Consider the following 24,959-nt stretch of genomic DNA (forward strand, 5'->3'; position numbering starts at 1 on the left):
ATAAAATAAAAAAATATAAAATTATATATTCAAACATCTAAGCATGCCCTCTACATTCCAACACTCAGTTACACAACCCGTTTCAAACGTGTGGTCAGCTTCCAGTGAGTTACCTCTTCCTTTCTTTGTGAACCTGACAATGACTGAAGAAGGTCGAAACATTGTTCACTCCTCTACGTAAAAATTTTTTTTAACCCAAACAAGCCATTTTTACATATATATTTTTCTCTACAAGTGGGTTTCCTTGACATCACTAAACTTCAGAAATATTTTTTTATTCAAAGTTTAAAAAATTCAAGTGTTTCTGAATTATTTGAAATTATCAACATTTCCTTTAGTTGTTTATAATTCAGAACCAAATAAATAATGAAATGAGGTACAATCAAAGACATATCTATTAAAAATTAGAATAAAACTTCAAAATATTTCATGGTTTACCAACAATAAGGTTCAGTTTATGATTTTCCATAAAAATATATTATAAAAAAACAAAACTGTTAATGCAAAATGTCTGATTAGTATTTTTTATTTTAAATAGAAGAAAGCACAGAAAGAGGTGACTTGAGTCTTTCTTGAAGTTAAAGAGTCACTAGTCTGTTAGCAATTGCTCCCTGAATAAGAAAACAATAAAACATTTTTACAAATGTAAAATGTATCTATTAAATTATGCATAAAATAAAATTAACATTCTACACACATTCATTTACAGCTTGTTTTCATTTAAAAAAGAAAATCCCTGGCAATACTTGATGTTTGAATAACATTGATTAAAATTATTTTACTGTTGAACTCATGATGTCAGAAAAAGACAAGTTCAATAAGTATTTTCAAGAGGGCTGGTATTGGTATTAATACTTTCAACCTTCTTAGGTTATCAACCTGAAGAAGAACTATGCAGTTAAGAATATATCCAATGTATTATACTAAAAAACTTTGCTAGTTTTTTGCTTCAATAAATCATACAGAAAGTCTTTATAAAGTTTTTAAGATGTGACAGGTGTTGTTGGATATTCAAGATTGACCAGTTCAAGTCATTATTTAGTTTATTTAGTAACTTAATATTAAATGATTATTAAGTTTTCATAACATAGACATTTAAAAAATAATTATTTTAAAAACAACAGTTATAACAAGTTTTGTTACACAACTCCATAAGTGTCATACATTATGTATGTAGTTTAATTGTTCCACTATGGTTTTGTAATATTTTTGACATCATCTTACTTAAAACTTCTAAATCTATCTCATTATGTTTAATATTGCTGTTACTAGAGGGCTGTATATTTCAAGATGTTTCTGTTTCATGTTATAAATACATGTAGATATGGAGAGGAAGTAAATAAGTTAGCAAAACAAAATAAATTAGTGAAAGTAAAAATAAAGGTGAAGTTAGACTGCACAATTGTCAATTTAGCCATAATGGATGATTTCTAAAGTGAATTTTGCAGTTTGTATTGTAAAAAGATTAACAAAAATAACTTGTCCTATCCAAGAGTTTTTCAAAGCAATTAAATCCACCTGTGTAGACTTTTTGATGTAAAAGACAATTATTTAAAGCTCTGTGTACAACTGTGGCAAATCATGGAGCAGCATAAATGAATTTATCACTGACTGTATTGTGGTAATAAAAAGCAAGAAATAATTTGTCTCTTCAAAGGGTATTCTAAAGTAATTGAACCTGTTTGTGTGGACCTTGATGAAAAAGGAGACAATTATTTAAAGCTTTGGATACAATTGTAATAACTAATAGTGTAAAGAAGTTTTGTACATACATTTTACTTGTTTTGAACATGCTATTTTAAATAAAATGAATTGTGTGTTGTCCATCTATTGTTGAAATTTATCACCAACAAATCACAGACACCTCTGTAATAAAATTTGCCCCAGCTCTATGAAAACTTGACAAACCAATATTCTTGTTTTGATAACAATATGATAATTTTTTTTAATTACTACCAAAAATTTGATAACACAGCTTTTAAATATAGTTCAAGATTCAATTAAAACTTGCATAGAATCAACAATATTAATAATACCATAGTTATTTTTTTCTTTTCCATATAACAAAATACTTACTGGAAAGGAATAGATGAACAAAGCCATCAGTAAAACTGAAAGAAGAATAATTATGATGGTGAGGATATACATTTTGTAGTTTCTCCAAATAACATGTTTGAATGATTTCCACGGTGATGTAAACCACATGAAAGAGGTTGCTGGACGGCTATAACAAAATAATTGTAATATCACTAGTCTTTTATTAAAAACATTGTCACCCAAAAATAAAGTCCCTAAAACTAGTAATTAATGACAATGTAACATTAACATGTTAATATTAAATACATAGTAACAGAAGAATAACAACAGCAGTAAGAGGCTGCACAACAGCTATCTCATGTAATATATTTTACAATAAAATCTATGCTAAGAACTATATTATAACTTTAAAGCTAGTTCTTATAATCAATAATACACTTTAGTGTATGTAGCTAATTGGCACTTTTTTTTATTAATCCTGTCTTTAGTTCACTAAAACAGTGCTATAGCATAACTGTTGGAATAGACAGTTTTTAAATTCCACTTTCATCAAACTTTTATAACAGCATTTATACTTCATAAACAACTGATAAATATTGTTAGCAAATTTTTTCTCATTCTGATATTTTTTATAAAAACATAATAATTCATTGAAAAATGTTAAAAGCACATATATATACTTTGGGACTTCGAGAGTTGGATTAGCATTCGGTTCATCCCTGCCCAATCCTGCAGGTGCTTTTTCTGCATCTTCCTCAGTTAAAATCTCTAACTCCATCTCAATTTTTCCCTGCATAAAAATTTATTGAAAACTAGTACAACAAAAGTTCTACATTTCTTATATTAAAAATTCATTATTTCTTAGTTTTTTATTCTAACTTGTATAATAAAATAATACTACCAAATATCAGTTATTTTTGTTTTTTTTGTAAATACTGGTTTAACTGAATGAATCATAAAATTAGTTTTTCTACTGTGAAATATTTGGTTTTACAGTCTAGATTCAGGTTTGACATCTAGTTACCAAGGTGCGATACACCAATTACTGAGATATAATATTTTATACTGTAAATGATTTTTTTTTGTAAATATTGGTTTAACTGAATGAATCATAAAATTAGTTTTAAACTCAGTAATATGGTTTCAACAAATATGTTTTTTTTTTGTAAATACTAGTTTAACTGAATGAATCATAAAATTAGTTTTATGATTTTAACTCAGTAATATGGTTTTAACAAAAATCATTTAAAGTATAAAATATTATATCTCAGTAATTGGTGTATCACACCTTGGTAACTAGATGTCAAACCTGAATCTAGACTGTTTAACCAAATATGTTATTAGTTAATGTCAAGCTACAGAGTTTGGAGTGTCTCTCCTTATACCATTATTATTAAAAGCTTAAACTCTGACACCTTGATAAATAAATGTTAGAGAGTTTAGAGTGTGACACCTTATTTTTTCCAATTAGGATGAAAGAAATCTTTGAATGGTTGGAATAAGAAACTATGTTCCTTTATCTTATGCAAAACCAGAGATCTTCTAGTATGTGATGCTTTGTTTCTTGGTTGAAAAAGAAGGAAAAAAAATCTCATGCCTGAACATTCTAGTGTGATACCATTTTATAAATAACTGGTTTAGGATAATAAAAGACTTAAACATATAGATGATCTGGTGTGTGATATAATGTTCCTTGAACAAAAAGATAATTCAAAACTAAATATTCTGTAGAAGCATTTTTCAACTCATGGGTCACAACCAAAGTTGAGGCATCAGAATGTGTGAAAGGGTCATGAAGAGATTTCAGAAATGGTTAAGACTGTATTTATTAGCTTATCTATTTAGTTAAGCATCTAGTCAGACAGATGATTACTGGGATGCAACTGACCATCAATGTTCTTAGAGTACGTGTGTGTGTGTGTGTGTGTGTGTATATTTGTGATACAATAAAAAATACAAGCCTAAAAGTTTAAACATTTTGGTTTAAAAAAGAAAATTCATATTATAGTGTGTGATGTGATGTTAACTGGTTAACAAAAAACAATATGTTTCTACATATTCTAGTGTGAAATATCACATTTCTTCATTTCTATCAAAAACTCAAAACTAGATCACTATGCAATAATATCCTGTCACTTTAGTTACAAGTTATTAAAATCTACCACCTGAAAAATGTTCCTTAAATTAAAAATTATTTTACTCTGGACATTATGATGTATGATGTTAAAAATTACATTTAAAATGGCTCAAAGTTTAAATGCCTGCAATGTCATATCAGTTCTCCAATTGAGGTATTAAAAGTTAAGAATAATAAAAAATATTACTTAAAATGTACCTACAGCAAGAATTCTTCCTTGTTCAGGATCATTGCAAAAAGATGGCCAAAACCCATACACCCTCTTCTTTTCAAACAGATTAATGTATTTTGTATTTTTGGTAGTTTTCTTTTTTCTGAAGCTTAGTAACTTTTTTTGTTTTTTATCCATACCCAACTGATGTAAGCCACACTTTGCAGCATTTTTAGCTGGTAGGGGCATGCAGTTCAGATCCATTTCTAAAGTACCTAAATTTTATTATATAGCCAGCTTTTAATTCAACTCTGTTATATTAAACATTTCATGGTATTCTAATAGTTAATTTTTCAACTTCAGAAAATGAGCATAGAAAAATCTTAAAAGCAATATAATAAACTTCAAAGAATCAATACTTATCAAACACAAAATTAACTATATAAATTTTACATACATTTCTTTATAACTTGAGTGAAAATGTTGTCTTGTATTTAAAACTGTGGTTGTCAGTTATAGCTCATACCACAATTATACATGTAAAAAAATTATAAAAACGAAATATAAAGTAACATTACTTATGATAAGTAAAAATAAACACCCATAGAGTAAGTAAATGTTTGACTAAACATTCATACAAGTTATATTTTTTCAACACTTTTATAATGTAGTCTCATATGGTTTAGATAATATCGTTTTTAATATTTTTATCCTATATTTCATTTTATGCAAGTTAGTGAATTTTTTTATGATTCAATGGAGGCAAAAGGTTATAAACCTACAAATATTCAGTTAGTAAATATATGATTTACCAATTAAGTCATCTGAAGAAAATGTATCATTATCCCAAATCTGGAGACAAAGAATAGGTGGTAAGAGATGTTCTGTAATGTCCAGTGACCAAAAATGTTCTTTTTTTTTTACAACCAAGTGCCCCTCAGTCACAAGATATTCTAATGGAAATACTAGTCTCCAGTTAAAGTTTCCTTCTCCATCCATTGACCTTAAAAGTAAAAGTAGAGCAACATTGACAGATGAATACTAATAATTCAAACTCTAACTTGTATAATAAAATAATACTACCCAACATAATTGTTATAAATATGTTGAGTTTGTGTTAAGTTTTTCCAGCAAACTAAGGAAATAAACAATGATGGGGTGTTAAAAGTAGCATGCTGCCAGCACAAAAATTGTAAGTATAACTCAAGCCTTTATTGTGATTTATTAGTTAATATTTATGTTTTGAATATCTGTTATTAGCTGATTTTTCCATTACTTTTTCACATATAAAAATATCTAAAATAATATGTCCCTATAGTCATTTGCTCTCCTTTACAGTTATTTATTTTTAAAGACAATAATTACAATTTTTTAAGTGAGCAGTAATTAGGGTTCTGTTTACAAAATTAGATAACTGGGAACATGGTGAGATGCATGTAAAGATGTTCACTGAATGGGTGAAAAAGAATCCCATTTTAATTCAACTCCTTGTATATGCTTTGCAAATCTTAGTATAATGCCAAATTATAATAAAAGCTTATGTTTATGATCTGTGGAAGCAGTCTAATACAAAATAATCATTATTATTAGCCTGCTACAGATGGATTTACTGTAGAAATATATACATCACATTAATTTCTAAACCTGTGTTTGCTAATATACAGATGTGGTATGTATTTTGGTGAAGAGTTTCATATTTGTATTTTTATAATGGATGGTAAATAAAATCAGCAGCTAAAATAATATTACAGAAAAAGGCAGCAGGAGGAAAACCTTCCTACAATTTGTTTGTTTTTCATCTTTTTATTCTAGATACAACATAATATGGTAAAGGAGAACATACGTTAAAAACAGTAGTCATCTTCATCAAAGTGGAAAAATATAACACAATGTAGCTTGAGTGCTAGGTTTTTGACACAAAGTTTTTCAGTTATTATATTTTCAAAAACTATACAAATAATACTTTTTAACATTTTTCAGCTGAAAAATGGACACTTAAGTAAGCCTGACCCATAAAGCAGGTAAAAATAAAAGTAAAAAAATAAACAATAATTACAACTCTACATAAATTCACTGACTGTTACATCTGTATAAAGGGAAATATTTGACTATTTTCTATAAGAATCCAATGACTCCCTTATCTCAAGATACATTCTTATGGATTGAATTAATTCTCCTATAAAGTTCATATACTTCATCAGACAAGGATAAAGAAGAGATAAATTATGTGACGAAAAGCAAGTACGCTGATTTTACACTTTCATTTGTATTTTCTCATCAGTTACTTTAAAGAAAACATTTTTATACCTACATGCAACTTGTTTATTTTAAGAAGTTTTAACATTGTTTCTTATGACCTACTACAAGTTTCTTCTTGAAAGAACAAATTATTCATGATCAGGTAAATTTTGGAAAATATCATGCAAAAAATTAAGATGTTTTGAATTATTCATCTATTCAGTCACACAATAAGAAAAAAAGATTTAGATATCTGGAAAAAGCACAGAGACAGACTTTGAACAGTTAGTACATGTAGAATCACAGCATGAAACAAGACATTTCTTTAAAAAGTAAAGATGTCATAAGTGAATTTATATTTTGCATTTATATATAATTTAAGGATAAGAAGGAATCTCTTGATCCATTTAGGCCATTCCACCCACTAAACTAAAGTTTAAAAATAAAACACACAAAGCCAGTGCTCTTATCATTCAAATAATTATCAAGGCTTCCCTTAAACTTCTTTAAATTAACTGCATCTACCACATCTGAAAGCATCCCATTGTAAAAGTTTATTGCCCTGTTAGAAAAATAAAGTCGTCTTAGCTGAAGACAGCTCTACCTTTCCAAATGTTTTATTTGTATCCCCCAGTCCTATCACTGTCATCAAGAAATATGAAAAAAAGGACAATGTATCAATACTATCAATTACAGCAAAACTACTAAGGCTATCTGTTGCCATTTATAATTCTGGAAAGAAAAGGGAAGAAAAGTTAGTTAATAAAACTCTCCCACCCATACTAACAGATTCACTGTCACTATTATAACATATCCACGACTTGGGGTATGGAGGTTACCTTACACATGGATTCAAATCCAGTTCCCTAATTTCAAAATGAAGAACTAAACGACAAGACCAATGTGTACCATAAATTTTTAAGTATAAAAAAATATATATTTGGTAATAAATACCTGTAGTGAACATCCGTTTTCTGTGCATCATCTAATCCACTAATCCAACCTTTCACATAAATATCACTCATTTGCTCACCCATAATATTCGTTTCTGTCAGTAAAACATCATAAGTGTTCCAGATCACAATCCTCAAGACAAATCTAAAAAAACACAAAGTTCAACAAACTGGATATTTTTTGATAAAATAACTGAATTGTATATCATTTAGAACAACTTAAAACAAATATATTAGACACAAAATCATATGATGACAAGTAATTGTTTTATTTCAATAAAAATATGTAATTATAATGATAAGAGTAAATGTAGACTAATTTTTCATTTAGCAATGTATATAAATTACATTATGACTCTATAACATAACAACATTAAGCAAGCATAAGCTTTCTCTACGAGAATTTATACCTTGCAAAATAGAAACGAGTAAAAGAAAATAGTAACATTACTAAACTGCAAACATAAACCTAAGAAATAAATATTAAAATCATTTTTAAAAACAGAGTGCAATGGTATGAAGAAAATACAGTGACAGAAAATATTGCCAATTTTAACACTGATGTCTTTTATAGTGTGCCAACACATTTGAATACAGCTTTTACCAGTGTCGCATAAAGGTTCCAGTTACATCAAAGTGTCTTCAATCCATTTCAATTGACTCAGATTTAAGTTAAATTTGGTATAAAATATACAGATAACATTTTGCTAAATTAATTTCTAACTTTGGTTGAACAGTTATTGAAATTACTGAACTCTTTACATAAGCATATTCAATTCACTGAAGGGAATAAGCACAAGTTAAAAATTGATTCTTAATAAGAATATTTAAAAAAATATCTTTAAGACAAATCTTTAGAAAACAATTGTCTTTCAGCTTAGTTAGATATCAGAATACCATAGATCATAAAATATATTTTAAAAGTTTGATGGCCACAACTAAAGGAAAGTTTCAGAAATTGGTTGGTTTAAAAGGAATGATTTTTCAAGTGATTTTGCAGGGAAGTATTTCCAGCAGATAATGCTGCACTTTCAACCAAAGAAATTGACTGAAAGAGATACTATGCATTACAACAAAGAGAACAGAGTTAATGTTTTCTCAGAAAATTAAATCTAAATATATTGTTAAAGCAGGAGGTTTTAAAATATTTAGATTAAACATGTTATTGTGAGTACAAAAGAAAATGGACATAACATATTCTTTAAAATGTTACTAATAGTACTAATAAATCAGGAAAAACGTTTTCTTAAGATTTTCTATCTTACAAAAACAAACTTGAAATACACAGATAACATAGTGCTATAACATTTACCTCTATCTAAAGATCCAACAACAAAACTGATGACTAAATACAACAATAACAATAAAACAGTAAATATTATATAGATTAGAAATAATAAGATCAAACATGAAATAAAAACTACATTTTAATTAAACCATTTGATCCTGTTGTGAAGAAAATGATTTATACCTTTACATGACATCACCAAAGAGGTGAATTTAATTAAAGGTTTTTTTATACTAAGAGACTATATGATTTCACAATAACATTAATAAAATACAATGTCAAAATACTGTTTCCATAAACCTTTTCAAACTTTTTTTGTAAATATTTATGTATCTTTATTTAATGAAGTAAGCCAATTTATAAAAAAATTTTAAACAGAGAAACTCATGGAAAAAAGTCTGTTTCTTGTTAATACTAATACTTTTTAAGAAAACCTCATAAAAGTATAAAATATTTTGCCTAAGTTAACAATAACTAAAGAAATCATCTAATTAAAAACTTCAATGAAAATCTTTCATGTGATTACACACTAAATTTAGCATAATTTTATAATTACCTTTAGCTACACAGCATCACCAACAAAACTGATCACTAAGAAAAGCTAAGTTTACTAAAAATTAAATTAAAAAACATCAGCCAATGTTAATGGCCAAGTAAAATATACATTACACTAAACATTAGCATCAAAAATTTAAAAACCAAAATAAGAAATACAAAAATTGGAAACAAGCAGAAAAATGGAAACTAGATTCAAAGAACATAAAAAAACCCCTCCACACGTTTTTGAACACTGTAAATCAAATACACATAACCACAGAAAACACCCAGATACTAAGTAGGGAAACGAATGTAAACAAACACAAAAATCAAAGAAGCCCTACTTATACAACAACTAAAACCAAAATTAAAACCTATATAAAGGAACACTTTTATACCTATGCTAATTAATAACCTAACATCTAACTGCAAAACTCCCTACGACCGTGTACCCATTTACACTCTTGTCCCTAAGACATGTTGCACACTCTCTTTGTTAACATGAAAATGACCTAGGAAGGTCAAAATGTTGTTCTCTGCTTATCAATAAAAGTGTTAATACTCATACCAGCTGTTCAGAAATACATTTTTATTTCAAGTGGGTTTCTTGTCATCAAGAATTAAGAAACTTCAGCTTACATATTATTTAAAATTCAATGACCAAATACAAACTACCGATTACCTTCAGTTTAATGACAAAGTACACCAAACATCAAACTTGTAAGATAGCAAATTCTACTTTTATTTTGTTATGGTTTTACTGATTGTTCATTTATCATTTCTTTAGTATGAACCATGAACTTTTAGTTATATTAAAGTTCAAACTTACCTTCTAACTAGAGCATGTTTATTTGTATATGCTTGTGTGATGAAAATGATACAAGCTTCCCCTAGCAATGATGTAAGTATATTAATGTTGTTAAATTAGATAGTCACATGAGCTATAACCTCATGGTTAATCACTAAATGAAAACTCTGCATTGAGGTTAAACAAGTTAGTTTATGAGATACATTTAAACAAATCATTACTGATTGTTGCTCAGTATTATTATTGAAGTGGTTTGAATATTCTGTTGTTGATTTTTTAATTAGGTTTTTGATGCTTCTTGTTCTTTACCTAATTATTTTATTTATTAAAATTAATAACATATATATTTATATTGTATTTCTTATTAACATTTGTATCAATCCCTGCTCAAGCATGAATTTCCTAACTATTTTTGTTGTTTTTTTTATAACTGATTAATCTTGTATTTCAATTGCTTGAAAGTTTTGTTTTAGATATCAGTTGTTGTTACAGTTTAATAAATTGTTTTTTGTTTAACCTGGTTCTATAGCATTTTGTTTTGATATGTTACAAGTAACTTTATCCATAGTTTGTAACAAAGCACCCCAAACGTCAACCTACATAATATCATTCATAGTACTTCAGTGAAGAAGCACAATATGCTTATATAATAATAGGTTGCAAATAATGATCTTTAAGCATAAGGAAGAGTTTTATTGAAGGACTAAGTGAAGCACTGATCTTACATGAAGGTTTGAATACAGTTTTTATATCAGTGTTCAAATTATTAAATAGGCTAGTAATTTCACTGACAATTCTTAGCATAAAAGAAAAACACATTTGCTAAATTTTGTATTACTGATAAGTGAGAAGTCAGAGTTAGCATAATGTTTTTTATGGTTTTGAAGTTTAACAATGTTGGGATTGAACTTCCAGATAGTGCTTACTAATTGAATTGAATGATTCAAAGAATGTAGCACATAAAGTCAACACCTTCCTACTTACCAGAAGGAATTCCTACTAAAGGAACAAAAACAAGGTATATATAGTATCCCAAGTGAATATGGAATGACATATATATAGGAGAAACATCACATTCTTTGGAAATAAGGTCCTAAGTACACCAAGATCACATATGTAGAGGTGAATTTTGTATACCTGCTTTAACGTATAATCAATTTGTAACAGATCACAAAATACTTTGGGATGAAATTTTTCCTTACACTGACCCAAAACTAAAACAGAAAGAGGCTGTTTAGGTACTACTACAGAATCATCAATGCAAACAATCTCTCACTTGAATAATGGCTTTAGGAACATCAGCTATATTTGGTAAGGTTTATTCATCACTTATACACTTGATCAGACTTGATCTTTAGCTATAATACTGTAGCCTGCTGACATTACTTCTATCACAGTGTATTGCTTATAACAGTTCATATAAGACAGACAAGTGTTATGACAAAACACCATCAATAAAACTCTTCTTTATGCTTATAAATCATAGTTTGCCTACTTAATATCTTTCACACTTTGGTGACAAAAACACCAATCAACAAATTACATAATTTCACCCAAAATGTGACGACAAAGTAACCAAACATCAAATTATATAATATCATACATAGTTTGATGACAAAGTACACCAAACATCAGAATACACAATTCAACCATAGTTTGGTAACAAAAACACTAAGCATCAAACTATATAACACCACAAACAATTTATTATCACCCATTTGAAGAAATAGTATCCTCAACATCAACCACATAACATCACCTACAACTTGTTATCACCCATTTGAACAAACAGTATCCCCAACATCAACAACATAACATCACCTACAACTTGTTATCACCCATTTGAAGAAACAGTATCCCCAACATCAACAACATAACATCACCTACAACTTGTTATCACCCATTTGAAGAAACAGTATCCCCAACATCCCATAACATCACCTACAACTTGTTAACATCAACTACATAACATCACCTACAACTTGTTATCACCCATTTGAACAAACAGTATCCCCAACATCAACAACATAACATCACCTACAACTTGTTATCACCCATTTGAACAAACAGTATCCCCAACATCACCAACAACTTGTTATCACCCATTTGAAAACAAAATAACCAAAATGTCAAACTCCATGATATTTCTCACAGTTTGATGAAAAATACCAATCACCAAAATACATAACATCAATCACATTCTGATGACAAAGTGCATCAAACAGCAAACTACATAGTATCACACACATTCTGATGACAAAGAACACCAAACATCAAACCATGTAATATTAACTGATGTTTGATGAAAAAATATAAATGAATTAAAAAATGTCACCAGTATGAAACATGTATTACAAGGGCTGATAATCAAATACATTCAAATTAAACAAGCTTCAAACTACTTGATAAAATATAATATTTAATAATCAAACACAGTTCAATTAACCAAACTTAAAACTACCTGGTAACATACAGCACTTGATGATTAAGTACATCTGAATTACATAATAGTCAACTTACATGCTATGTCCAAAATCTTTGATGACCAAGTACAGACTGTTATATAAATGTCAAATTACACATTACCCAATTTTATGAACTTGTATAATAAACAAAATAATATGATGTCTCCAGGTTTTCTGAACAAGTAGAATCAAATAAATAAAGCATCAAACACTGTGATACCTCCCAGTTTGATGAACAAATACAACTACATAATAAAGCATCAAACAACATGATATCAGCCAGTTTGATAAACACAAGTATATCTAAATAACAAAGTGTCAAACAATATATGTAACAGTTTTATGAAAAAGCACAACTAAATAATAAAGTATCAAACAATATATGTAACACTTTTATGAAAAAGCACAACTAAATAATAAAGTATCAGCAAAAATGATATCTCCCAGTTTTATGAATAAGTACAATTAGGTAATACAATATCAAACAACATAATATCAACCATTTGTATGAACAGGTACAGTCAAATATCAAGTAACATATTTCCCAGTTTGATTAATATGTAGAGCTAAATAATAAAGTATTAAAGAACATGACATCTCCCAAACTGACAAACAAGTATAACCAAATAATAAAGTATCAAACAACATACCCTCAACTTTGATGAATAAGTACAGTTATGCAGTAGAGCATCAAACAACATGTTATCAAACAGTTTTATGAATAAGTACAGGTAAATAATAAAAAGTCAAAGAAATTACTATCACTCAAATTTACAGCTAAATTATAAAGTTTTTAAGCAACATGATTTAACCCAAGTGTGACAGCCAAATGAAATAAATGTCATACTACACATTTTCATCCAAAATTTAATGATATAGTACAGCTTAATTAAAAATGTTAACTAAATAATATCAGAGACAAAGTGGGGTTACTAAGTACAGCTGAGTTAAATAAATATCAAACTACATATACTTAAATCACTCATGGTTTGATAATTTAGTATGCTACTTATCCAACTCTGTGATATTACCCAAAATTTTACAGACAAGTGTATCTGATTTAAACAAATGTAAGAAAAATATCAAATTGTGGTACATTATAACAGTCAGGTCAAATACGTTTGAACAACAAAACTTATGTACATATCAGCCATGACCTTATATATTTGAACTAAATATGTAACATGTTAAAAAAATGGTTCAGTGTTTTTAAGTTGAATTTAGTTATAAATAAAAATCTTCTTACTTAGTTGGTACACGAGGGCTAATGTTGATGGATGAACCAGGCTTTCCATGAGATTTGGAGAATATATCAACCCACATTTCAATCTTTCCCTATGACATTAAATCAAACATCTTACAAATAGCAAAACAAATTAAAAAGTAATATATTAAAAACAAATGGCAATATTTGACAAGGTATCAAAATCACAAATTACAAAATATTGCTATTAACAGTTTTTCTCTTTGTATATCTGTATATTTCAGCTACACTTTAAGATGAAAAATCATAAATTTAAATAAATATCACATGTACATATCTCAGCATGAAAAATTAAGTTTCTTTTCACACATAACAAGACTTGTTTTTACAATTTTTGCAACAGACAGATTAAAGTTTTGTTTACTTAGCTCTTATAACTCAATATGTAAACACCTACTAATCTAGGAAAAATCATTCATATTAAACTGACTCAGTAAGTGTCTAATTTTTGTAATGCATTTCCACTGTAAACAGCAACACATTGTTTGTAAACCATAATTTCATTTGTTATTTTTCTGCCTCATTAAGATCTTTTCATAACAATTGTGAAATGTTAGAGATAGTATTTTCAATACTTATTTGCTTTAACAACTAGCCTATTTTCTCACAACATAGCAAACTTCAAAGACGTTTTTAAAATATATAACAGAATTTGTAAATTTAGATCTCATAGACCAATTTACATGTGAAGTAATGCATACTTGTTCTAATCCTGGAGTGAGAGCATTGTATAAAGACCGTGTTTCTACATGTTCTGGAACCAATTCCATCAAGTGCAAGACATGAAGTGCTAATCGTTGGTCAGGTGGACCCAAGTGTATGTTCGTTGGTATATCTCTCTCTGCAGTTTAAAGATTTAAGTTTTAATTTACACAAAAAAGAAAGAGGTTTCTTACATTAAACAATTTTTGCTAACCAAACAAGTAAATTCTAATTACTATTACAATATGATATCACTCCAGTTTGATGAATAACTACAGCTGAATAATAAAGGGTCAAACAACACACTTATTCAAATATGTCCTTCAGATCTTTTTAATGTATTAATTTTTATTTTCCTACACGAAATTACATAGACAAAAAACAAAACAAAAACTACAAACAACGAATAAACTCATTAAATATGAAACAATTAGAAATATTATTAAACATGATATTACTAATAAGAATGAATACAAAAGCATAACTAAGTATGAAAATTATCATATAAATGATAAGTTATGATAAAGTTTACTTTAGATAAATGTATTAAAAACACAACACTGACAAATCTTGGTTGGTTCAATAAGAACAGACTACAAAAAGAGAAGACTGGTTATGAATGTTATTAGATAAATGTTTTTGAAAAATGAAAAGCTAATAAAAATGTTCTACATAAAGGAATTATTAAGCAAGCTGTTGAGTATATAGGCTTACCAAAGTCAGATATTTTGTACATAGTATCTCCTATGTACATTGTTTCTGTGTCAGTGAAACGAGGCCTTGGGAGATTATGAACTTCACATGTGTCCCATAGAATTTGACGTGGTGTTTTACAATCTCTCCATTTACAGGGGCCAGAACTGATATAAATTTCAAATCCAATAAGAGATTTACAGTTACATGAAATTTGAGATAAATCTGCACTTATAAAAAATAAAAATAAAAAATAAAACTAAAAACTATGTAAAGATATGATAAAACCAACACCTGTTACTACATAACAAAATTAGCTTATAAGCTTTACCCAGTTTTGCATATAAAAGCAATTATTTGGGACTTACATACTGCCTTACTGTAACAAGTAAATACACACATAATTCATATTAAAAAATAAGTCTCACACCAAGTAATATACATAAGTACAAGGTTGTAAGTCCTTCCTACTTACTAACAAACTTACATATAGAGATATGGTACACAGATGCAGTGGCATATTTAGGTAGGAGCTTAGAGGGGGCTCAGCTCCAGGGCCCATGGTCTTAATGGGGACCTGTTGATAACTTTATTCTATGTAAAATTACAGAACCTTAAATCTGCCACTGCACAGATATACAAAAAAACTTTGTAAGTTCCTATTATCAGTGATTTCTTTAAATTATTATTATCATGCAACTAAAAAAAAAGTGGATATCTGAATTATTTAAATATTTAAAATCTGTATGCTTTGTTTTGTTTTCCAATTTCTCGCAAAGCTACACAAGGGCTATCTGCATCAACCATCCCTAATTTAACAATGTCAGACTAGAGGGAAGGCAGTTAGTCATCACCACCCACTGCCAACTCTTGGGCTACTTTTTTACCAACGAATAGCGGGATTGACCATCACATTATAATGCCCACACAGCTGAAAGGGCGAGTATGTTTGGTGCAACCTGGATTCGAACCCACAAAATCTGTTTGCTACTAACTCAAAAAAGTTAATACTAACTTCAAATTAATAAATTATTTTCTTCACTACTTTGTTATGAGTTTTCTACATTACAGACTTGCACAAAACTCCTACTAAAACCTTACTAATACTAAGCAATAAAGTTATACATATTCTGAGGTTGGAGATCACTGAGTTTTTCAATGTAATGAAAGACTTACATTTGGTAAGTTTTGGGAAGTCCACAAGTACCACGATACTTTGTAAGATAACGGTTTTCTAAGTCTATTACTGTCTGGCCAATCAAATCATCTCCACTGATCAGGTCATAATCTAAGACTGACACAGTCAGGTCTTTATCCATTGGGAGTGTTCCATAAAGTTCAAATACCCTGATAAGTAAGTTGGAAAATATTGTTATATTATTAGAATACTTAAGATAATAAAACATGCATGCTTCTCATTTTGTCAGCTTTAAAATATTTCAATTTCTATAACATGTTAGATAAAGAAAATTCATACTAAAGTAAGCTAGTTTGTAATACCATACAATTACGGATCAAAACCAATTGAATCCTAGACAACAGATTACCACTCCACATGCACACAAAAGTTGTCGTTAAAATCCATAACATTTCTGAGGTTTATTTTGCATTGACATCTTATTATAAATTTTTACTTTATATTTTGCAGTTTGGTTTGTTTTGAATTTTGAGCAAAGCTACATGAGGGTTATTTGCACTAGCTGTCCCTAATTTAGCAGTGTAAGACTAGATGGAAGGCAGCTAGTATTCACCACCTACTGCCAACTATTGGGCTGCTCTTTTACCAACAAATAGTGGGATTGACCATCATATTACAACACACCTATGGCTTAAAAAGCAAAAATGTTTGGTGTGACACAGATTCGAACCAGGGACATTCAGATGACGAATCGAGTGCCTTAACTATCTGGCCATGCCAGGCCTTATATTTTGTGACATTTGAAGTGAAAAACATATTGCATATTCTACACTGAGATTTTAAGGCAGTTATTTAAAAGCTTAACAAACTCTTACCTTCTATGTATAAAATAAAATTTATAAAACTGAAAAAAAAATGCATTTAACTTTAAAGCATTTATAAATAAGTCTAGCATTTGTTTCTTTAGTATCTGAAACTAAGAAAAAATTGAAACGGTTAAACTTTTTTGCTGTTTAAAGAAAATATGTCCAAACGACTTTAATTTTTGCAACATATATTAGTTTCAAGACTTTTATATAATGAAATATTTTAAATTAAAGTTGCACTCTTTATTTTGTTTTATGTTACTTTCTAGGCATTCAACAGCTTTACACAGTCATTATGTCCTTTCTTTTTTCCTATTACAGTAATTAAAGTATATTTTATTGTTATACTAATTCATACATTACCCAAAAATAGAATATATGTAAGAAAAATGTTGCCCTAAAATACACATAATTTTGTGATGATATTATAACAGTTTCTTAATAATGTTTGATAGAAAGTTTTGAAAGTATGACAACAAGGGTCCTGCAATAACCATTTAAAACAAACTTGATTCAGTTACCAAAGGTAAAATATAAAAATATAATATTACGTTAATGTAAACTTCAAATAACAAAAGCTGTTTTTGAGGCATGCAATCTTCAGGATATAGAGGAACATTTACCTGTGAATACAACTAAATAGTGAAAAGAATAAAACTCCTATAACCAGAGTACTTTCTTTTTCATTATGGTGAAGTTCTTTTAATGTTGAGGTGAAAAATTAATGACTAAGATCTTTATAGCTCACTGTAACTAAAATATTTTATATCAACTACAAAAGGAGTTCACACTTCAGTAAACAAATTGCCATTAGTTAGTTCATGAACAGTTTATAAAGAAAAGATATAATTATACAGACAAAATAAAATCAACAAAATTAGTCACCAATATACAAACTTACTCTCCAAAAACTGGATTGACAGTATTGGGTTTATAATTTTGATGACTGTCTTCACTCCTCCTTCCTAATGTTACAGATACATATGGATCAGCCTACAAAGCAAAGATAGAAAGAAATTTTAAAACTCCAAAACTAATTCTAGTACAAATTTATTTGGATTTCACAAAGTCTTATTTCACTGTCAAATATTTCTTTAATACTGTTTCTTGTTATATGACGTAACATGGGTATTATTTATTACTATACCCTAATAAATCCATTTCTTTAGTTTTGTTTTGTGGTACATGATAGAATGTGTTGATTATATACTACTACACACTAACCAATCCATTTGGATCCATAGGTGTGATATCCAGTGCTTTTATGATATATACTCTCACAGTTATTTCTTCCACTGTGGATTTTGGTATCCCTGTCAGCATGCGTTTTGGATGAGTAGCTTTGGGGTCTTGTGGAAGTGGATAAACCCTTATAGTTCCCTAAAACAGCAATGGTAGAAATCATACAACATACGTTTGTTTAAAGAAACATGATATTAATTTTCAAATACAAATGCTACATAAATGTAAGTTATATATTAATGCAGAATATGTATTAAGGTATTAAATATGGAAAGAAAAAAAGTTTCCTCATGACTTATTTTGATAATATTAAATAAGTACAAAGATAAAAAATATTTTGCATCCTTCCTATTAGATGAAAGTAATTAAATATTAGAAAGTTGAAAAATTTAAAATTACTTCATTTTTTAATATATATTTACAGTTTTCTGACTGTTTTCTAATTAAAGTTAACATATACTTTTACCACACTTTAGAATGCTAGCAGAACAAGGTACTTAACTTTCCTTTGACGCTTATCATTGTAATACTTACAACATAAAGAAACCATATACTTACTTTAAACTCCCCTACTATTTCAGATTCTTCCAGATCTTTAGATTTCCCACGTTTTAAAGGAAAAATGTTTAAAAAATCCTTAAAACCCTTGAATGGATCAATTTTCTCCAGTTCTACTGGAAAAACCTGTGATATAAATAAATGTTTTTGAATTTACTAAATCTAAAAAATATTAAGTTGCAAAATTAATTTCACTTACATTACATTTTATTTCATACAAGTTACAAAAACAAATATTTAAGTCCAATTTCGATTTACAAAATGTTGGGAACTTTAGTATACAAATATTACATATCTTCCTCTTCCACAATCTTTATTTTAAATGTACAAAATTTGAAACTGTTTCTAAGTTCTAATTTTAAATATACTAGTTCCAGTCATGATCATGTACTAAATTCAGCTGAATATGTAACTTTCTGTGGCAGTGTAATCTCAGAAACTACACCCTTGTGCAAATTAATTGAAACAAATGGTCATTTTACAATATTTTCAGTATGACAGCTGGTGTAACTACTGTTTCATGGGATGGTTATATCATATCCTACATCAAGGTTTCTCAAGGCCCAGTCAGTTATCTAGTATAGCAGTAAAGAACAACACATGTAGTTAATGACTCATTAGTTTAGAGTTGTCACCACACTCCAGGTTCATGGTAGCTCATAACTATGAGTCTTGTAGCCCACCAACTTTTCTACATGACCTTGCTTATATGGAATTCCTTTATTACTTCCAAGTTCATCAAATATTATTTGTAACTGGTCAGTTACAGAACAAATATAGACCACGAGAGTAGTTTTCATACTTTAAGACAAATTAGCTTGTTTGTGGTGTTGAGAAAACCCACTTGTAGAGAAAAATATATATGTAGAAATGGCTTGTTTGAGTTGAGCCTTTACGTAAAAAATTTTCTCAACCCAAACGAGCTGTTTCTAGATATATAAATTAGCTTGTTGTAAAAGTGCCGTATTCTTATGTTGGTTCTTTATTCTATTTTCTAACCACATTTTGCCAAATTTTAATTTCAGTTTAAATTCATAGTTAATTTTAGTTTTAATTTATGTTAATTTCAAAATAAACAACCTGGAAAACTGTTGAAAGTAAAATACTACTCAACACTTAGTTGTATTTATTAGATTTGTTACTTTCACTTTTGTACTTGTTCTCAGGTTGACATTCTATCCTATCAAATCTTCAGATCTTTCACAATGCTTGGGTGTTTTACTTGTTTACCATTATTCTTCTAAACTACATATAAAAAAAATGTATGTATAACCTTTGTTTATATGATACACAGAATGAATACAGAGCCACAGGAAGTGGCAAGGCCAGTCAGACTGTGGCCTAACTATTTTTTCATGAAATGTATAGCTACAACTTATGTATTAAATATTTTATATTTATTCAACACATTACATTGTGTATATGCAGTACTTATATTCAAAACAACCCTAAAGTCAACCTCATAGCATTAAAATTTCAAAATTTTTTAGGGTACATGCCTCCAGACCACTACAGAAATGGAAATATGGCAATTGTCTGACCATCCTAGAAATGCTTTCTATGGCAATGGAATATTAAATATAGCCCATCCTAACAAACCAAAGGCATGAATTACCTATTGTTAACACTTTCCACTGGCAAAGATAAATTTTATTTACTGTTTTAATTTGAAGGTAAAGCATCTTAATTCATCTTTAAATTTTTGAATTAGGAGTTCAAAGCCTCATTTCACAAGCAGACTGACCAGCTCCAAGTACTTTTTAAATTTGAAAATGACCAGATCTACAAGTCTTTAAGTTCAAAAGTTTGAGAGTTTTATGAATTACATGTCATTTTGTAAATTAAACAAATGGGGGAATTGTACACCAAAATAACTATTGTGATACTGTGTTATAAACAGTAATGTACAAGTTATGCACAATTAAAATACAATATGTTTTAAGGCACCATAGAAACTTTCATTATGTCTATAAAGTTGAAATTTATAGTGCACCACTCCTGCCTTATTGTTTGAACAATGTCTACACTACTTGAAATTCCAATAAAACAAGGCACTTGTATATGTATGTAATAAAAATGATTAAATTTAAAATATTATTCTTGGTTTTATTAAGAGATTTCTATGAAACCATCTACTAATGGCATGTTATGTAAAATCAAAAAGACAATGCATATCAATCTATCTTCTATAAAACAGTTTTTTTTCTATTACTGGCACTATTTAAAATGAAGAGCAGAAATAAGAGGTTTAATGTATTTGTTTAGTGGCAGATCATTTATGGTTGCAACAATTTTATTATCATTTTTTTTCATCTTTAGGCTTGGCATTTTGATTTATAGATTTGAATTGTTTTTGTAGCACTGATGTGTATAAATTCACATTTTAAACATTATTGTGCAATATACCTGGCAAACTGAAATAATTATTAAAAAATAAATGTAAATCAAAATTTTCTTATATTTAGATCTAATTCTGCTGCCCAGGAATGTTTTTTATTCTCTGTTGTTTAGTGACATCTACAAATTTTGACCTCTAATCAGGTGAAAAGAGGGCAGAACTAACATCTTACTATCTGATTGCAGTTTGTAGTAGTCGAAAACATTAAGCTTTTGAGGACATGCACTACATTCAGCCTGAGGTATTACTACCTGTAGCAGGTGTTAAGTGGGGTAAGAAACTTCCAAAAAAATTCTTCAGTCTCCTGATCATCTGCTATTCAGCTAGTTTCCCTGTGGTATCTGTGTTATAACGTAATATGCTACAGCTATTCCTTCAACCATTATCTTGTTTTTGCTTTAATAAAGTGTTTTTTTTTATTCCAGCTTCAGAATCATGTCTTGTTTCCTTAATGCCATCTATAACAAATCATTACCCATATCCTTAAGTATACTATCTGCTTATATCTCTATTTGTTGTGACAATCAAGTAACACTGTACTAGACTGAACCTTAAAATTACCATAATAATTAATCTTGCTTTGTACCCAAAAATTTAACATTCTATAAACTTAGAAAGGTAACATATGTCAAAACTGACCTCTATGGTATCATAACCTTTTTCTAGGTAATTTCCAGCTTTGCTCAGTTCCCCAACTGAAGCATAGTATTTAGCCCACCAGTCAAGTGTTTCATCCTCTTCTGCATGCTATAAAACCAATATTTTCAATGCCAAAATAACAAGTTACTGTATTTAATAAGTAACCACAATTATTTCTTAGGCATGTATAATTAATCATAGCTTCATACTCTATATACACAAGCATTTACAGGCAAATATTTTAAAGCTTATAAAAAAGTCATTCACTAATTTTTACAAAATGAAATTTTTAATTATACAATTTTTCACTTATTGATTTTGCATTGTGGAATAAAAATAAATAAAATATTCTATGAGTGATTATTATATCAAACATTTTCATACATCATATGAAAATTAAGTCCAAATAAATATTTATTAAAGAAACAACTTTCAAACAATAAGAAAAAACAAACATGATTTAACCAAAACAGTAACAAGTCCATAATGACTTAATTCAAGAAATGTTACTCAGCTAATAATTAGAAGAAAATTTATTAATAAACATTTTTTTGCCACTACTGTCACAAAATTGTATGTATGTATATTACAAATAAAAATACTATGTATACGTGTGTGGATGAGTATGTTGGTGTGCAACATATAAAGAAACAGTTACATATGTGATTGTAGATGTATGTACATTTTAAAGATACCTATAAAGAAAAAGCTCTTGAGAAATACTAGCATTACAATATTAATTTCTTGAAAAGCAAAATTGTATATTTTGGATATATTTGATCTTATTAATTTTTAACTGACTCCAAAACCTTTGTACAAATGTTCAGTTTCTTGTTTTCTTTTTATTTAGTTTCTTCATAAACAACATTTTACTCAAACATTAATATCTCTAATAAGTAGACTTATTACTTTGCTCTGAAATTAGTAGTCTTTTAATCAAATCAAGTATATTATTGACAAGAAGAAACAAGTTAATAGTTGATAATTCTGAGTAAAATAAAACTATTCCTTACATTGTCTTGTCCTATTCCTCTGTCATCCTCTGGAATGTCCACAGCTGTTTCAGGTGGACCTATAAATTAATTTGTATATGATGATTGACAAATTATGAAATATCCATACTTGAATTCAATAAACATAGTTATATATAGAATGAAATTAAAATAAAATAAGACATAATACATATTATTGTTTAATCTGAAATAAATCATACCATTTCATGGTGTGTAAGATTACAATGAATATTCTAAAACTCTTGAAGTATTCATATCATCATTCAACAATAGTCATACATACTTTCTGTAGCTTTAAACAACTATCACTTAACTTAGATAGAAAAGTATATTTTCTGCTGAACCAGTATTTCTTTAAGTTAAATAATTAATTTCAGTTAAATGAATGGAACTGATTGTACCTCCATCACCTTTGATCTCATCATCATCATTATAATAAACTGCATCATAAAGAAAAGAGTGGAGACTTCTTATAACGTGGGTTCCTACAATGGGTTTACGGCCAAAGCGTCGATGATCTCTTACTTTGATGTGAAGTGGAGGTAAATAAAGCTCTTCCTGAGGTAGCATCTGAAAAAATAAATCAAAATGAAAAGCTGGTACATTTTTTAAATTGATAACTTTAAATCAGCATGAAACAAATACTTTTCTCATTTATGCACATTTTTACATGAAAAAAAAAAACGTTTTTCTTAACACTTAATTCTCAAGTGGTGGGATAAGTTTTATTTTCATAATTGTCAAGTATCTAACTTTGGGATTTAGATAAAATTTTAAGAAACTACAAGTCCAGTCTTAATGCACTCAAAAAAAGTCTTTTTTTTTTCAAATTCATAAATAATTCAGAAAATATGACTATGAAAAGTGATATATAATGGAAAATGCACATGAAATTTTATAGACAACATCCCAATGTTAAAGGAGTAAAACAGCAGTTATGTATTATTAAGCACTAATATAACCTAATTTTATAAAACTAGCACATTTGAAAATGAGTTTGTCATCAAATATTGAGACTTTATAGAAGATATTTCTGATCAATTTGCTGATTGGTGGTAAAGTATTATATTATTGCATCATTTATTTAATACATAAACAGTTGTTTGAGGAATAATATTTGGATTCTTGTTGAACATGTTGAGATGATAATGGAGATATAAATTATGTATTCTTGACCAAATACATGATGATTGTCCTTGCTTTACGGTTACCATTAAACTATTAATTTCCATTTCAGCAAGTGTATCAAAGGCATTTGTCTATTTTCAAATAAGAAACAGAATTGATTTTGGCTAATCCATTTGAATATATATATTACATTCCTGAAAAACTATAGCATTCAGATCTTCCATGTACTATACTTTGCATCATATATTTTTCATGTGGGGGGCTACATAACCTAACTAGAGTAAATTATTTGTATATAATATCCTCATCAGACTAAATGAAAGGGTAATCAAAGACATTTAACAATATGACACATACATATCCTTGGTCCAATCATATACAATTCCTTTCTAATAATATACTGTCAAGCATATGTACATGTAACAGCATAAACAACACAGCAGTTAATATCCTTGGGCTAAACAAACACATATTTTTGGGTATATTTCCACATTACTATAAGTGATCATTTTCCTGTTTTTGTTTCCTTTGTATATTATATTTTTTAATTCTTTAAGAACATCACCTATTCTTTCTTTATTGTTATTACTCTAGATATCAGTAGAATCACAGCACTTGTTTGCATCTTCATTATTCTCAAGAGTATTATCTGAGGATTTCAAATACAAAAAAAACTGCATACCTCTTTCCCATGTCTCAGCAGT

General features: G+C 28.4%; 1 protein-coding gene across 1 annotated transcript in view; it reads right to left on the minus strand.

Annotated features, from left to right (window-relative positions):
* Positions 1-425: 425 nt before the first annotated feature.
* The window catches only part of LOC143228340 (myoferlin-like), a 134,729-nt gene continuing 110,195 nt past the window's right edge, over positions 426-24,959 (minus strand). Inside the window, 16 exon segments of the mRNA XM_076459609.1 lie at positions 426-611; positions 2,077-2,224; positions 2,718-2,827; positions 4,377-4,600; positions 5,138-5,328; positions 7,518-7,661; positions 13,861-13,949; positions 14,580-14,719; positions 15,295-15,440; positions 16,450-16,620; positions 18,179-18,270; positions 18,502-18,657; positions 19,078-19,203; positions 22,115-22,222; positions 23,128-23,186; positions 23,529-23,697. Of these exon segments, the coding sequence (XP_076315724.1) occupies positions 579-611; positions 2,077-2,224; positions 2,718-2,827; positions 4,377-4,600; positions 5,138-5,328; positions 7,518-7,661; positions 13,861-13,949; positions 14,580-14,719; positions 15,295-15,440; positions 16,450-16,620; positions 18,179-18,270; positions 18,502-18,657; positions 19,078-19,203; positions 22,115-22,222; positions 23,128-23,186; positions 23,529-23,697 (2,106 nt within the window). The 3' untranslated portion in view covers positions 426-578.

The sequence above is a fragment of the Tachypleus tridentatus genome, chromosome 10, assembly GCF_004210375.1.
Source record: "Tachypleus tridentatus isolate NWPU-2018 chromosome 10, ASM421037v1, whole genome shotgun sequence".
Taxonomy (NCBI): domain Eukaryota; kingdom Metazoa; phylum Arthropoda; class Merostomata; order Xiphosura; family Limulidae; genus Tachypleus; species Tachypleus tridentatus.